This window comes from Pollachius pollachius, assembly GCF_949987615.1.
Source record: "Pollachius pollachius genome assembly, chromosome: 1".
In the NCBI taxonomy this organism is placed as follows: domain Eukaryota; kingdom Metazoa; phylum Chordata; class Actinopteri; order Gadiformes; family Gadidae; genus Pollachius; species Pollachius pollachius.
Genome location: NC_136934.1, coordinates 30,810,220 through 30,827,758, shown reverse-complemented (window position 1 = coordinate 30,827,758; position 17,539 = coordinate 30,810,220). Strand labels below are relative to the sequence as shown.

The 17,539-nt window shown below is 44.4% G+C and overlaps 1 protein-coding gene across 1 annotated transcript in view; it reads left to right on the top strand.

Annotated features, from left to right (window-relative positions):
• The window catches only part of galnt1 (UDP-N-acetyl-alpha-D-galactosamine:polypeptide N-acetylgalactosaminyltransferase 1), a 46,534-nt gene that overhangs the window by 28,439 nt on the left and 556 nt on the right, over nt 1–17,539 (top strand). The window contains exons 4-13 of the mRNA XM_079743992.1: nt 3,624–3,792; nt 7,259–7,425; nt 8,092–8,219; nt 8,313–8,392; nt 9,076–9,246; nt 13,840–13,957; nt 14,587–14,767; nt 16,314–16,453; nt 16,625–16,723; nt 17,019–17,153. Coding sequence (XP_079600118.1) covers nt 3,624–3,792; nt 7,259–7,425; nt 8,092–8,219; nt 8,313–8,392; nt 9,076–9,246; nt 13,840–13,957; nt 14,587–14,767; nt 16,314–16,453; nt 16,625–16,723; nt 17,019–17,153 — 1,388 coding nt within the window. The remainder of the gene's footprint in view (nt 1–3,623; nt 3,793–7,258; nt 7,426–8,091; nt 8,220–8,312; nt 8,393–9,075; nt 9,247–13,839; nt 13,958–14,586; nt 14,768–16,313; nt 16,454–16,624; nt 16,724–17,018; nt 17,154–17,539) is intronic.

Sequence of the window (17,539 nt, the reverse complement as noted above, 5' to 3'; positions counted from 1 at the left end):
ATCCCAATCTGCCGCCAACAATCCCGTCTCACACGCTGCGTTTTGATTGGACAGTATGCAACATAATAGCCAACTATTACAGACAATCCCCCGTTAACCAGCCATGTATATGCAAGCGGTAGATCGTTCTTAAAAATCAGAGTAGGAATGGTTTCCTGATTGGGGAGAGCTGCAGGGGATATGGCTGTGTGACTGCAGGCAGAGGACAGGGTTATATCATCTCAGGTGCACAAGAGATGTACACACAGGCACAACACGCTTAGTGAATATCCAAACAGCATTACTTTAATTTGAGAAATATTGTGGAAAGATAATGCACACATAAAAAGCACATGACGATACTGAAGTCGTGAGTTCATGAATGGATTAAGACTTAATGTAGGTAGCATGAAGGGACATTGACTTAATAAAAGAAAGAAGCCAACAAATGAGATTACTTACAAAAGTTTAATAAAAACCAGGACAACGGCTTAAATACAGATTGCAGATTAAAAACTGTATTGGCGGAAAATATTTGTGCCATTTTTTGTCAAGTTATATTGTCATACACTATATTGTCATGCATGAGCAATTCTGCTGGAATGCACCAGAGCCCTACCGGAACCGGTGAACCCACTGAGACCTCTCTGTGCACACGCACATCACTGCACAGGCACATCAGCACCGTGCACACACACATCAGCAACGTGCACGCGCACATCAGCACTGTGCACACACACATCAGCACCGTGCACATCAGCACCGTGCACACGTACATATAGCACCATGCACACGTACATTTAGCACCGTGCACACGTACATTTAGCACTGTGCACTTGCACATGAACAAAGTGCCCCTTACATACAACTCAGAAACACTTCTCTAAAACATCGAAAAGGATAGACTTCATCTATATGAGCTCTATTTGCCATATCAAGTATAGCGTGCATGTTGTGCTAGGCCACCTTTTTTATCTGGCTCCTGTAAACATTTGGTTGGTCATTTGCACACAAACGTTAATCTAGCTCAAATTTGCAATTTATTAACTGATGTTTGCGGGCACTGATAGGTTTAAGTGTGATCACTGATTCCAGTAGCACTCTGCTGCATTCCAACAACAGCGGTCTCATACAATGGTACAACTACATAACCAGTGTTTCCCCTGTATGCATTCAGCAACGCGCTGCTGGATTGTCAGCGCCACTGCAAAAAAAAAAATATCATGTAGCTACTTGTTTTAATGAATCAGGTAAAAAACTAAAATCATTTAGTTTTTTCTAAGGCTTAAGATAAATATCAAAGAAATAGCTGAAGATGAACATAAAATATCAACTTAGTTTCTGCCAAGTTCAAGGCACATTTGCACAATGATCGGGTCTCAGCAGATTCCTTGACTCTGTTGGTTGTTATGTCATATTTGGAAGCTCAATCTGTATATTTTTCCCAAAAGAATCTCACCAGAAGTAACCATTTAAAGGGTTATTTTTCAAAATGTTCTTCTTGGGGGGGCATGCGCCCGGACCCACCTAGCATTGCTAGGTTACCAACTCAAAGCACCAATGCTACAAAAAAATCTAGGGGAAACATTGATATAACACAACAAGAAATAGCATGTGTATGTGCCACATTTATTTGCCATTGATGTTAGCAACTCTGCAATTTGTATCCCACCGTCTTGGTTTAATAATACTGTTGCACAATCAGATATGTAGGCAAATTTATATTATTAAGTCCCTTATACCCACTGCGCAATGTGTCGTCGGAGTGACAACTTTTCTGTGTCATTATTGGTCGTCAAATTTCGGTCCACTGAAGGGGTTGTTTTGTAACGCCAGGGGACGTCTTTGTTTCGACGTCTACCGAACATCCAATGTTCGTGGGACCTCCGTGTAAGTGCTATTTATAGTCCAAATGTGGTCCTTTATGGACGTCTTTTTCAACATCAAATTTAGACTAATTTTAGACATCTTTTTTTATACTAGCCAACTTCTACAATTTTTAAATTTAATTTATATGTTTATGGTTGTTGCCGTCGGAAAACGAGTGACAGCGATTTATTTAAAAGGAGCGTCTGAGAAATGATATGGACCCGAAGTGAACTGACAATTGCAGTTGTCCAATTGAGAAGCATAGTCGAACTATGGCTTTAATCAGATTAGGCTGTGAATGTAAACGTGCTGACTTGCTCACTTTGAAATACGCAATTGATAGAGAGCTGTCCTCGGCTGGTTTGTTTGAGATCAGTGGCACATACACATGCTATTTCCCTCGAGCATATCAACCGGGAAATAGGTTAAGTTATCCTTTATTGTCCCTTTTTGGGCGAAATTCTTTCACTGCTTTTGACCCATCCGGGAGCCGGTGAACACATGCACACCGGCATTCCCGGAGCAGTGGGCAGCCACTTGCCCGGGGAGCTTCAGGTGCCTTGCTTAAGGGCACCTCATCCGTGGATGAGGACGGAGGAGAGTGCTGCACCACCTCATCCCACCCCGCCCAAATTGTTGGTGTAGGGGTCGGGATTCGTACCGGCCATCCTCCGGTTACTGGTGCAACTCCTTAACAACAAAAACAACATTTTTTTAAGTTAGGAATAAGGTGGATAGGCTACCATGAAATTATTTACAGAACTTTTCCCACAAACTGCATTTCCAAATAAATAAACAGATAAATGCAAAAATAATTATATGCATAAAAATATAACTTGATTACTTTAAATAAATCAGTGGACCGAATTTGACGTCCAATAATGACACAGACAAGAAGTCACATTGCGCAGTGGGATCATGTATACATTTCCTGCACCGTCCAAATGACGTCCAAAAAATGTACACAGTTCAAAAGTAAATTGTTGAACGTCAATAAGACGTCCAAGTTGGGTCATGGTTTGACATCCAAATAGTGGACCTAGTTTGGACAATTTTTTTATGTTTTACATTGTACATCAAATAGATGTACAGAATTGGTCATGGGCCGACGGACCAGATATAGACATGATCTGCACGTCTATCCGACGTCAAATGTTTAGTGGGTAGTGTTACCTTTTCTTTTCATGCTACCTCCATTTAGTCTTAAACCATTCATGAACGACACCTACAGTATCATCATGCGCTTTCTATTCTTGTCAGTAATTTTCCATATTATTCCCCATTGACAACAATGCCAATGAACCTTTTATATAAAGTTTTTAAACAAATAAATAGCATTTGGGGCACCAAACATAATTTCTAATCTTGAGTAAAATATAAACTAATTCATTTTGTGGAAATATTGGTAGATGCATCCTTGAACAGAGTTATATTGTTTAAGAACCCATATTGAGTGGACAGGCAAAGAGACTGTACAAGTGTATTAACTAAGGATTGGTAAAGAGACAATACAAGTGTATTAATAAATCAGTGGTAAAGAGACTATACAAGAGTATTAATATATGTGTTGTAGAGAGACTATACAAGAGTATTAATATATGTGTTGTAAAGAGACTATACAAGTGTATTAATTAATGTGTGGTAAAGATACACTTCAAGTGTATTAACTCCAACAAATATAAAGCCTGGTTGTGCATAGACCTCCTGGGAGCCTGACCTCTGACCCGGGTTACTATGCCCTCTCCTGAAAGCTTTCCTTTTTCCTCCCTACCCAGACACTCTGACCCGGCCCCGGGACGGGCCCGGAGAAGGGGGGAAGCCTGTGGTGATTTCCAAGGACAACCAGGAGAAGATGAAGGAGATGTTTAAGATCAACCAGTTCAACCTTATGGCTTCAGAGATGATCGCTCTAAACCGATCGCTGCCCGACGTCCGTTTGGAAGGGTAGGCGTCTCTCAGGCAGGGCATGGCTTGGAGGTCCCTCCCACCTAGAACTCATCACTCACTGGGACATCTCATGGGTGGGATTCATAGAATGTGAAATATAACTCCCATTCACTGGCCTGGCCATTGAAACCTGTGTGATTTCAATGGTTTGAAGTGTACTGGGACTGTGTTGTGAAGTTGTCAGTCATGGCCTTGTTCTGAAGGATTCACTTATATCCCAGTATTGTACACTGAATTCTGCACCAAGAACTCTTTTAACATCAATCTCTCCACAAAGCATTCTATTGAGACACCTCTTCTCGTTCCCTGATATTAAAGATACTTGTTCTAATGGGCATTGGGATGTGAAAATGAATGTTCTCAAAACACAGTTGGAAGAACTCTATCTCATTAATTTCAGAGTACTCGATGTGCAATAGACAGTATGATAAGACATAGGGAATGAGCGGGTGAAGATGTGTGAGCGCCCCAGCGGCTAGCCGTCCCACAGACTGCTGACAGAGCTCTGGGCCTCAGCTAAAGGCAGAGCATTGAACGCCTGCCTCTTTCCTTTGATGGAGATATGTCCCTAAATCGGTAATGAACAGGGATTAGATGGAAAGATAGGTGGACACACACACACCTCCTTAACAGACAGGCGTCCATAGGGCCTGTCTGCACACGCATGCCAGACAGCCACAGCAGAAGCAGCACATTGATCCGTGAAATGGGTTTCAGTCTTTGAGCGAAGAGTTGATTACTAGGTGTGTTTTCACTCTCACAGCTCTCCTTCTATCTGCTTTTCCAATTAGGAGATAAGACAGAGTCAATATAGAGCAGGGCACCTCACCCCCTCTGTCTGTCAGTGTGTGTAAGGCATAGGCGAGTGTGTGTGTGTGTTTGTGTGTGTGTGTGCGTGAGGAGCTGGAGGTGCATATGATTACAGACCTGCGTGCGTGCATGGGTGTGGGTAGACTTACAACAGGCATAAAAAACCTGAAAGGATGGGCTTGACCTATCTCTACCGTTGGGTAAAATCTGGGGAGTGGAAATTGACTGGAGTTGAATTGCAACAGCGTCAGCATTGCAGTGTTTAAATGGAAGCAATGATGACAGAGGGAGTTCTGGGCTCTGTGCCTGGTGTGTGCACGTGTCTGTATCTATATGTCTGGGACTTTGACTTAATGAAGGTCTTTCCACACCACACCCTTCAGAAACCTGGACTTGTTCCCCTTTTAGAAGGTGACTGCACAGGGCGTTGTGAGGAGCCCTGGTCATGTTTGGGACCATGCATTTATGTCTGCATATGTGACGAAGAGGGTGGGGCCGCTCAATGAGAAGCCGTCTGCTGCCCTGGCTTTGTATCCCCCAAAATTAATTGGCTGATGGATAAGTCTGCAATGCATTATAATGCTTTACACTCAACATTGACAGATTAGATAACATTACATACATTACATACACACAGCACTTTGTAGCCTCAACTAGAACGATGAACGCGAGTAACAAGCAAATACATTCCTGTGGTTAAAGTGTGTCGTATTTTCGGTGTGTATGTGTTTGTGTGTGCGTGTGTGGGTTAGTTTTAGTGATGTGGCAAAGAAAGTGTAAACGAAAGCTGAAAGCTTCCAAGGGTTTTTAAACTGAATCATGATGCATCCTCAACAACCTTTTCCTTACATTTAGTGAATGACACACACACACACACACTCCTTATTTGTTTATATGCACGCCCATGCACATAAACTGAGCTAATGGGCGGGTTCGTGTTGATGTTATCCACACTTCGCTGCTGCTTTTTGCATTCCTACTGTCAGAGAATGCAGCAGAATGAGGCAGCATTCCAGAGATTGGGACGGACAGACAGAGAGAGAGAGAGAGAGAGAGAGAGAAAAAAAACAGGAATGAGCGTTTTAGCTGTAGGAGGGGAGGGGGTACAGTTGAAAGAAGAATATTGGACATGAACTTATAGGAAAGCTCTAATCTCTCAAAGGAAGTCACAGCCTCTGTCTTACATTTCCTCTTTTAGTGTGGAGTTTGAGCTCATCAGAGCTGTTCTGTTGGGAAAACCGATTTAGTCAGAGAGACAATTTAATATCAGAGGGCTTAGATCAGGCTGTGCTGGGGTTCTATCCTGCATGTTCTGTGCCGGAGGGAGCACAGGTTGGAACTGGGATCTTGCCGTACCAATGCATGTTCCTCTTGTCTCTGTTACCTTTTTATCATCATCTGTATTCCCTTTGCATGTCTCCCTATGAATGCCCACCAGAGAATTGACGTGGACAGTTTTCCATAGAATTCCCTGCAGTCAGAGGTGCCCGTCAAACTGTCCTCATTCCAGATGGTTAGGACTCACTCATTCCAATGCTTTGGGTGGACACCGCAGCAGATAGAAGAGATTGGACAGTGCCCAGGCGGTCTGAGTAAGGGGCCCGCCCAGAATTCCCTTGCACCACAATATCAATTTTCAGCTCTTAGCAGAGGATCAGGACAGCAACACTCATCTAACACAGGTTGGCCATGTGCTGAGCATGTGCTGAGCATGTGCTGAGATTAACACAATCAGCCTATAAAAGCTTGAGATACGAACATTGAAAAAGATGAAAAGTTCTGAAAAAATGACATTTGACATGGTTTGTTTTCTAACCATTTGTTCTCCATGAATTTCTGGGGTAGATAGAAAGTACAATTTGATGATCTAATGTGGTCATTAAGCACCTGAAGTTCATAACACAGCCCTGAAATAGGAACCCAGCTGGTATTGTGTAGTCAGTTGGCATGTTGTCCCTGTTAGCATGTTCAACCCCTTGGCATGTTCTACCTGTGTGCACGTGGTCTCACTCTGGACTCTGGTTTCACTCTCCACACCATGGTGTTAAGATGTATTTGAATCGGCCCGCATCCCACTGTGTCAGTATTTCTGGTGTGCTCTGCATTTTATGTCCCTTGCCTTCTCGCACCAGCTATAACGCAGAGGCCTACATGAATGTGCTTCACGCTACGATCAACACAGTTCACAGTGCAGTAGTAACACCATCAGGTGTCACGCGTGGCTCTTAGCGTCTCTGTGAAATGTGTTCATGCGTGTCACGTCTGTTGTCTCGATTTGTTTGGATGGCTGATCAAACATGTCAAACGCTTTGATTGAATTATTTTATGAATGTTTGATGTAGATATAATGGTTAATAATTAGTTGTAATTCCCCGCGGATTTAGATATGAAGATCTGTCTCTCCGGCTGGGTTGAACATATTGATCGTGTCGTCCTGACCTTCACCACGTCCTCCATCCCGTGTTATTACATCATACATCAAAATCACACCCTACATCATTATTCGCACGTGTATATAGAGGAGTAATGACATGTCTTGTCTCGTGCAAATTGTGTTTAATGATGTTTCAATACACATCAAAGCAGATAAGCTCCAGGATGGCTTTGTGTTCTGCTGTGTTCTGAAAGGCCTTTCCGTCTCTCTGCTGCACAGGTGCAAGAACAAGTTGTATCCAGACAATCTCCCTCGCACCAGCGTGGTGATCGTGTTCCACAACGAGGCCTGGAGCACGCTGCTACGCACAGTCCACTCGGTCATCGACCGCTCGCCACACTCCCTCCTGGAGGAGATAGTGCTGGTGGACGACGCCAGCGAACGAGGTACACACACGGGCACAGACATACGCACACACACACACAGGCACACAGACACACAGACACACAGACACACAGACAGACAGACAGACAGACAGACAGACAGACAGACAGACAGACAGACAGACACATAATTGAATCAGGTCTCAGTTGTGTTGTGGCCTGGGTAGGGTTTAGCTTATTTCTTTCTCTGTGAATTTGTGGGTATGTGTTTGTTTTGACAAACAACTCCGTACATGTGGACCGTCGCCTGCTCCTCTCCACCGTGTGCTGTACTGTTAATCCCAGTTTGTGAAAGATTAAGTCTTTTAATTCACCCGCCGCAGGGATTACATTCTGTTATTACCCTCAATCCACCAAACCCTGACCTTCTAAACCCTGCTCCATCCCGCCCTCCGACCGGGCTGGTGGAGGAGGGGTGGAGCCAGGGAAGGACATGGGATCATCAGGAGAGCAGAAAGTCTATTTGGTCACAATATTTCAAACTCAGCAAGAAGTAGGAGATAGTCTACCGCACATACACACATGCAAATTCAGGAAAGCGCCTCAAACTGTGTGCGCCCTGAAATAAGTGTAATCCTCTGTCCCCTTGCTGTGTATGTGTGTGTGTGTGTATGGTGTGTGTGTGTGTGTGTGTGTGTGTTTCTGTGTGTCGGTGTCTATGTGTGTCAGACTTCCTGAAGCGTCCCCTAGAGCAGTATGTGAGGAGGCTGGAGGTTCGCGTCAGTGTGATAAGGATGGAGCAGAGGTCTGGGCTCATCCGGGCTCGCCTCAAAGGAGCATCTATCTCCACCGGCCAGGTGTGTGTGTGTGTGTGTGTGTACAAATACCTGTGCTCCATGCAGTACTGGCGTGCTTGAGTCTGTCTCTTGATGTTATCTCTGAACCTCCAGGTCATCACCTTCCTGGATGCCCACTGTGAATGCACCACAGGCTGGCTAGAGCCTCTGCTAAAACGCATCAAAATAGACAAGTAAGACCTGTACTCAAACACACGCAGACATACTCACGCACACACACACAGATACGCACACACGCATGCACGCACGCATGCACTCACACACACACGGACACACACACTAACACACACACACACACACACATACATACACACACTGTCTGAAGGTCAGAAACAGAGGTCATAAATCTTGAACACACACATCCACACATTTACAAACACACAACGCACATTCAAAAATCAATAAACAATTGTTGAGCCTAAAGGGGGTTTGCCCTTGTGTGTTTATTTGATGCCTAATTACCAATTCTGTTTACTACTGCCAGTAATCAGACACAAACATGCAGACGCTGCCACACACACAAAGGCAGTCATGCACAGAGCCCAGAGCTAACCATGATGACACATGGCGGCAAAGCGGTCAGCTGCTGGTCACAATGTGTTGAGCTCCAGAGGACAGATGTCAGGCTTCCCCTGACGACCACCTGGGTTTATGACCAGCAGGCCAATGCATGCCTCTTTACAACCTGCCCTGACCCCAACCCCCCTCTACTGTAGCGCCATATCCAAACGTCCTGTTGGAAGTCCACTTCACCGCTTTGCATCATGTCACACTTTTTGTTTTAACCTGCTATTCTTACGTGTGTGTGTTGTGTGTGTGTTTGTGTGTGTGTGTGTGTGGGTCTGCCCTTCAAAAGGCGGACGGTGGTGTGTCCCATCATCGACGTGATCAGCGACGATACGTTTGAGTACATGGCGGGCTCCGACATGACCTACGGCGGCTTCAACTGGAAGCTCAACTTCCGCTGGTACCCCGTCCCGCAGAGGGAGATGGACCGCCGCAAGGGGGACCGCACGCTGCCCGTCAGGTACCAGGCCCCGCCCCTCAGGGGGACCGCACGCTGCCCGTCAGGTACCAGGCCCCGCCCCTCAGGGGGACCGCACGCTGGTAGAAAGCTCTTGCGTGTTCTTGAAAGGAGACTGATCCAATGCAGCAAAGATTTGCAAGGCTAAAGTCCCTAGTAGGATAGCCTATTGGTTAGAAAATCGTAGTTGTGATTTCCTGCATTCTGCTGCATTTTAGGGTTACCTGGTGGAGATCCTACATTTATTCTGTTGGGGGGTAAATCTATGTATTTATCTATCAATCCAACACATGGTATATTTTTGAACAGTAAAAAAAGCACAGACCTTTTGTAACAGTTTAACCCCAGTTAAACTCATAATACCAATGAGTAAGGAGGAAAGGATTAAACACATTTTGGCTAGTCTCTAGCTCTTTAAGAAGAACTAAATTGTTTATAACTTAACCTTTTTATCTGAGTTATAGACAATACTTTTGTAAATGTAGTATTATGTAGTATTATATTATCCATGATTTTTATTTTCTCAAGATTCCGTGACCTTTATTTTCTTTGTTACTATGCTGTTGCATGTCTAAGCGAGGATCAGCTAAATAATGCAGTTCTGAACCACTAAAGTGATGAAAGGAAAGAAGACTATTTGGATGAAGGAGTAATCAAATGGATGTGAACTGTAATAAGAAATTTGAGGTATATTATATTTCCTTTGGGTAATTTTCACTCGGATGACCATATTTTCCCCTTTTTTTGTATTTACACAGTTACTGAAACACATTGGTTTTCAAAGTAAACTATACATGATAAATATGGAAAATGGATACTAAAATTGTGAAGACAAAGTAAAATGCAAACTTCAAAACAAATATTGTTTCATTGATATCAGAATATTGTGTCAACATACATTTTTATAAGACTTGTGATGCAAAAAAGTCCTCAAGTACAACACGTAGGCCTACTAGCCTAATTCTATGAGAAACAGACCACTATTTTGGGAGCACTAAACTGCGTCGCCTCACTTTCAGGGACCCCATACATTGTTATAGAACTTGACCCCAGAAAATGAACAAGTACAGCATGTACAAGACTAATGGTGCATTGCATGATAAGGCACAAGGAGCAGAAAAAGTTGACACGGTGCTAATCTTCAGTTTAAAAAAAACGGTTTAAACGGCGTTTTTTTAAGCTGAAAATTAGCACCCATGTCAACTTTTTCTGCTCCTTGCGCCTTACGCTTATCATGCTATGCACCATTACAAGCCTCTGCTGACTAAAACATGAAGCAACTTAAGAAGAGTTACAGATAGAATCACCTTGTGGTCAAATATCATTTAATAGACATCTGACAGATTATGTCAAGGTTTTAAAATGAATTATTACCTGGTCATGTTATAACACAGCTGGAAATCGTGGATTTTCTGAAAAAGACTAGCTAGCCTCTTTGACAGACGAAACAGCAGAAACTATGTTAGGTGCGCTCGTGCTGCATTTTTGTTTTTGTCAAGCAGGAGACGCCCACCCACCAATCAGAGTTAAGAGATTCCTGCAGGAATGTTGCACTCAATTTCACAAGCCCATTTGAGCCTATTCATTAGTGCAGCACCCATCCTCCCATTGCTTGTGTAAAAAAAACAGAAGAATATTAGATTTGAGGAAGAAACGATTGGGTGGGCTAAGGCAAGTTTTGGGTGGGCTTGAGCCCACCCTTAAAAGGTCTAGCTTCGCCACTGCTATGTTGTATACCCAGAAGATCATCAGTGAAGTCTGTCTCCCAATCGATGAACAGGGACAAAAATAAATAAATAGCCTAAATAAAAGCACATCGGCAAACCTGACCTGTAAAATCTTATCATTTTTATCATTGTAATAAAAAACGCAATTTGGAACACCATTTCAACATGCTGCTATTTAGCCCACTATTTAGGCTAATGCCTATTGCACTTTATTTTTTGTAAAAAAGAAAGAAAGCCTGGATATTAAAGAAATGCTGACTTGCGCTTAATAATTCCGAAATTCGCTGCAAGTCTACTGCCCAACAATGCGTTATGCATGTTCACATTTTTAATTGTAGGCCTACATATTAACCCCAAAACTTGCATGCTTGCCTTGCAAATGAAAAATTTTAAGACTATTTTTCTTACCTTCTTTCTTTGCTGTGTATGTTATTGAGTTAGAAGTTGAACTTGTTCTGAACATATCGCGGTGCCGTTGCCCAATGTCACTTCTGAGTCAAATCACTCCACAATCTCTTTTAAATTCCTTATTCCATGAGTGGTAATTTTAAAATATAACTAATATTGAAACAAAATAACCCAGGTAGTATCATCTTGCTTAATCACTTCTCGTCTTAAATCACTTGAATTTCAGTTGGAGAAATTTAATGAGTAGCAGTAGGGCACATCTTCTCATCAAGCAGGGCAGACGCGCGATTAGCAGAGACTTTTCATGTAAAGTGGGTCTACAGTCTTGGGCTCACAGTGTGTTTTGAGCTTGGAAAACCGCAGCAACACCATGTAAATGGTCGGGTAATGTTCCCCTTCAAGCTTGTTGATTGCTAACTTGAAAAGGGTGACGAAGTCGATCGAGTGTGTGAGTTGATCCTGCTGGATGCCATCAAGGCGATGTTCTTGGTCTCTGTTCTTTAGCAGCTCTCTTATGTCCTGGTATTGTTTCTGTATCGATTCCAACATAGTGACTTTACTGTTCCACCGCACTTCACATTCTTGATTCACAGTATTCTTTAGGCTGGCAATCGCACCGGTTCTCTTCAGGTATGCAACAAGCTCTTTGCAGTAATCTATCATGCCCACTACGTCCTCAATGCTATCGGAATCGGTGCCCGGCATAATTTCTTTTCAGAGTAGGGTTAAAGAATAATATAGAATATATATATTTATATATAAGAATAAACAGAAGAATAATTATTTTTGTTTTGATTGGTCAAAAATTGGTTTAATTCAAATATTATTTTTTGCCACGTCATCTGCCCAATCCGCGGTTTAGCCGCGGAGTCCGCGGCTGCAACCGCCAACCGCCCCTCAGGCCCTGCCCCTCAGGCCCTGTCCCTCAGGCTGACCACACGCTGCCCGTCAGGTACCAGGCCCCGGCCCTCAGGCCCCCCGTCAGGTACCAGGCCCCACCTCTCAGCCCCCCTGTCAGGTACCAGGCCCCGGCCCTCAGGCCCCCCGTCAGGTACCAGGCCCCGCCTCTCAGCCCCCCTGTCAGGTACCAGGCCCCAGCCTTGAGGGCCCCCCATCAGGTACCAGGCCACGCCCCTCAGACCCCCTGTCAGGTACCAGGCTCCGCCCCTAAGGGCCCCCCCGTCAGGAACAAGGCCCCGCCCCTCAGGTCCCCGGGCCCTCAGGGCTTCAGTAGCTGCAGCTCTACTCACGCTGGAGGCGCGGTTTACTGAATGGACTGACGCTTTTTGTGTTCCTCAAATAGCAGCCCTGGAGCTGTACTAGCAGAAGGCCGGTGTAATCATTTGTTTTCCTTTCTCACCCTGCTTGTGATGGAGATGTTTTCCCCATGCTGCTCAGTGTATTGTCTTTGGAGAGAAGGGCAGATAAGACACTTATCTCCAGAGCCCCACGCTTCCATTGTAGTCTGGTGAGAGAGTGTAAGAAAGGTTGTTATTATCAGCTGAAATGTATTGGTGCAGCTGTGTTTTGGTTGCGTCAAAGGAAGAAATCCGAAAATCCAGGAGCTTCCCAGCAGACGGCTGGTAGGTAGAGTAAACAAAACACACTGAGCTGTCTTATTTTTATATTTCCGTATTTCTCAGAAATATAAAAAGTTTGTCATGTCCTGGCAGGAACAGATTAGGAAAAGGATGCAATTAACAGAAACAATTGGCAGTGTTTGTTGCTGTCCCTAAAGTAGCAGCCTAGCCACAGAGCAGAAAGCCCTGCTGCCTGTCTGCACCACGCTCATTGACATTCAGGCACTCCCACCAGGGAACTAGCCATTTGGATACTAACAAGGCACCGTGGGATGTGGTTGAACATTTGCATTAGCTGGGTAGACTGTGGGGAATAGGTCTGGTGCCAACCCACCTGCTGGGCTGTACGCCACGAGTTGAGAGCAGAGGAAACACAGCAGTCAAGATACTATCCGTAACTAAAAATAAAAATAAAAAATATCTCCGTAACTTTAAAGGCTTGGTCGGTTGTCCATGTTAATACTATGTATTATGAATTCTGTTGTCAGCTTTGTTAGAGACACTTTGTGAGCCCAATGACAATTATCGGTGTTTGTTCAACAAACTCTTGATGTGTTACTAACCTAATTTCGTACGTTTGTGTCGATGTCGAGTGCTTGGAAGCAGAGTAAAAAACAATCCTAAACTAGCCATTGCCCACTTCCATATGAGAGAGAGAGAGACATCGACATCTTATTTTTTGACATGGCTCTGAGAGCCAGACAGGAAGATGTGGAGGGGAAAGTGAGAGGGACAGCTGAAGTTGTGTGTGGCTGTCGTGAGATGCATCCCCCCAGCATCTTTTAGAAGTCCTCACTTCACGGTCCTTGTTACCTCATGGCTGCTACCATGTGCCTGGTTTCCATAGCAGCCCTAATGCTCTCTTCTCCCTCCCTCCTCAGGACCCCCACCATGGCGGGGGGCTTGTTCTCCATAGACAGAGACTACTTCCAGGAGATCGGCACCTATGATGCTGGCATGGATATCTGGGGAGGAGAGAACCTGGAGATCTCCTTCCGGGTAAACACACATAGATAGATGATACATACACACAGTACATGTATTATACATATCTACATATTTATCCTGTGCATTGTATACAGCCCTTATATCACTAGCATAGGCCGGTAAACACTTCACAGACACCTCTGTGTTTTGTCTGTTCATGTTTTGATGTGCTGGTATATATAGCCTTCATGCAGGCCTCCCACACACTCCCCAACCAGTCTGTGGAGCGTAAGATGTCATGAAGAACTGGATGTTGGAGTAGGCCTAAACAAATTAAAAGATATATACGGAAAAGTTCCATTTCATTTTGGGTGAGATTTGGGGTGAGGTTAATATTAACTTTTGGTGGAGGCAACCAAAAGGCGGATATTTGTAGCATTTGAAGGTGTTCATGTTAAAAGAGTCCAAGGTAATGCCTGCCTTATTAAACCCTGCTGTGAGACATGGCTGTGTGTATTTTCTAAAGCCTGTCTTAAAAGGCTAGAGAAAGGTGATCTTATCAAAAGGCGTGGTAACCCTGGTCCTGGAGGCCTCCACACCCGACCTACTCATCTAGGGGTGGGTCTTTGTGACATGGCATTGGCTGGTGTCTCTGATGGCAGATCTTGTTACATGATGTTATCCGGTGTCTCTGATGGCAGATCTGGCAGTGCGGTGGAACCCTGGAGATCGTCACATGTTCTCACGTTGGTCATGTGTTCCGCAAGGCCACGCCCTACACCTTCCCCGGGGGCACAGGTCAGATCATCAACAAGAACAATCGCCGCCTGGCCGAGGTGTGGATGGACGAGTTCAAGAACTTCTTCTACATCATCTCTCCTGGTAGGTGGCCGTTTGTGTGTGTGTGTGAGTCATTGTAGATGTGTATTGATTTAAATCTATGTCAAATCTATGCTGTTTTACCAATGGCCAATGTTTATTTACCTGATCAAATCAATACAGACGATATTTAAGAGATGCTTTGTTGCCATGGATGCGGAATCCTGGCCTGGAGACCATCCTTATCACATGCAGATGCACATCCAGATCACCTGACCCCACATTCTGATCACGTGACCCCACATCCTGATCACGTGACCTCACATTCAGCTCCACCTCATGGATCAGTCCTCTAGCCACCCACATCCGTCTCCTTACAATAATCGGCCAATCACTACGACACTGACCATGTCATAGTTGGTGACGTAAAACACAAGCCGCCGCTCTCAAAACAGCGACGGCGTCTCCCGAAGCAGCTAGCAACTAGCAGTAACGCTAACATTAGCAGAGTCCACTTTGTGCAGTTATTGCAATAATCTCCACAACAACCATCAAACAAGAAGAGGAGGGCACGAGCAGACTTCCTCTGAACAGAGTGTCACATGTTAGGATGAGTCGATGGGTCTGTTCAGGCCAGTACCCCCCCCCAGTACCCCCCACCCACTGAGATAGATGTGGGCGTCGAAGGCCAAAGGTCAAACAGAATGTGAGGTCACATGATCAGGGTGTTCTCCACTAGGCTGCTGCATCCAATACTTTAGAGGAAAAAATCCACATTCCCTCCGGTAGTAATGTTATATTCATGAAAAGTGGATAAAGTCTGTTATGAGGGCCAAACATTTTTCTCTTACAGAGGTGGCACATTCAGGATGGTGCTGATTCAAATGTCATAAATATAATGATCATGCATTATAATACATTGATAGAAATCACATGTTTATTATATGCTATGAAAACCGGATCTTGTGATGATGCTATTGATGCAATTGCTATTCAGATATCCTGTTCAATCAAATTTCTAAATGTCCAGCCCGAACCAGCAACCACCACAAGCAGGTCTTCAATGCACCGGAGCGTTGTGGTATTGTTTGACCCCTTGTAATATAGGGCTTATGAAATCTTAAACGCCAAATTTTAAATAGATTTAAATCCAAACACATCGTCAATAGAGTTGGGAACTATTTGGCCTACCATATGTTTGTGTGTGTGACTTGGTGGGTGATACACAAGTGATCTTAACATTAACTGAGTGTCAGTGTCATGTTACTGTCATGACCTGAGTCTGTAGGGCGGGGCCCAGGGAGAAATATCAGACCATGCGGTGTCTATAAGCCTTGATCTGTATTGAGACATCCGCACACCCACACATGCATGGATAGGTGTATTGCTCATGAAGAATTATACTTACATGCTGTTGTGTAGGTTGAACTGAAAATATCAATGTTTATCCCTTGTTGTGTGTGTGTGGGTGTCTACCTGTGTGTGTGTCTTGGCCTGTGTGTGTTTTCCTGTGTGTGTGCGTGTGCGTTTGTGTGTGCCGGCCTGTGTGTGTTTTCCTGTGTGTGTGTGTCTGTGTGTGTCTGTGTGTGTGGGTGTGTCTTTCATCCAGGCGTGACCAAAGTTGACTACGGTGACATCACGTCTCGGTCGGCTCTGAGACAGAAGCTTCAATGTAAACCCTTCAGCTGGTACCTGGAGAACGTCTACCCGGACTCTCAGATCCCCCGCCACTACTACTCCCTGGGAGAGGTACCCTCACACACACTCCACACTCACTCCATTATTCACTCCTTTAATGAAGTCACTTCACAGGCTCGCTCCAACCGGTGCACTGACAAACATGTGCGTGATCCTCTGAATCAACCCTCATCCTGTGAACGTGTTCTGAATGACGGCTGCCGTCGTCTCATTCCTCCCCAGATACGAAACGTGGAGACCAACCAGTGCCTGGACAACATGGCCCGCAAGGAGAACGAGAAGGTCGGGATCTTCAACTGCCACGGCATGGGAGGCAACCAGGTGAAGGGGAACAGGGAGTATCAGATGGTGAACGATCAGCCTGGCTCACTAGACTCATTGTCATGCAGAAGACATATGTCAGGTTCTTTATATCATCTGGCCTCGTTATGCTCATGATTGCCCTTGCGAAAAATTGACTCTTGATCGATTTTTTTTCTCCCAATATAAATGAGTAAAAGGTGGAGGGAAATAAAGTCAATCTTCCTGACGGTATCCCTTTGATTCAAGACTGACGGAGAAATGATGGTGGTAATTAAAGGAATGATTGATTGCTAATAACATGTATTGTGTGTAGGTCTTCTCTTACACGGCCAATAAGGAGATCAGGACAGATGACCTGTGTCTGGACGTGTCCAAACTCAACGGGCCGGTCATGATGCTCAAGTGTCACCATCTGAAAGGAAACCAGCTCTGGGAGTACGACCCTGTGGTGAGCACACAGCCGGACAGGCAGACAGGCCAGACAGACAGGTAGACAGGGCAGACAGACAGGCAGACACATTTTTTCATGGTCTGAAATTGGCAGGGAACTCAGAATATGATATTACTTACGATATATATATTACTTATATTAACAATGTTTTAATGCCAATTCGATTTGTATTGCAATTCTGTAAATATTGCATTACTGTATATGTTATGTGTTTATGATATATGATATCCATATATTTTTATGTTTCTTTCTGTTACGGGTGGGGTTATTCAGGTCCGTAGTTATTTTTTAAATGAGGAAGTGGCTGAACAGAACAGGAACAGAGTTGATGTAAATTGACCCTCATGGCGTAAAGAAGAAGTCAGCTTTTTTTGTCAACGTGA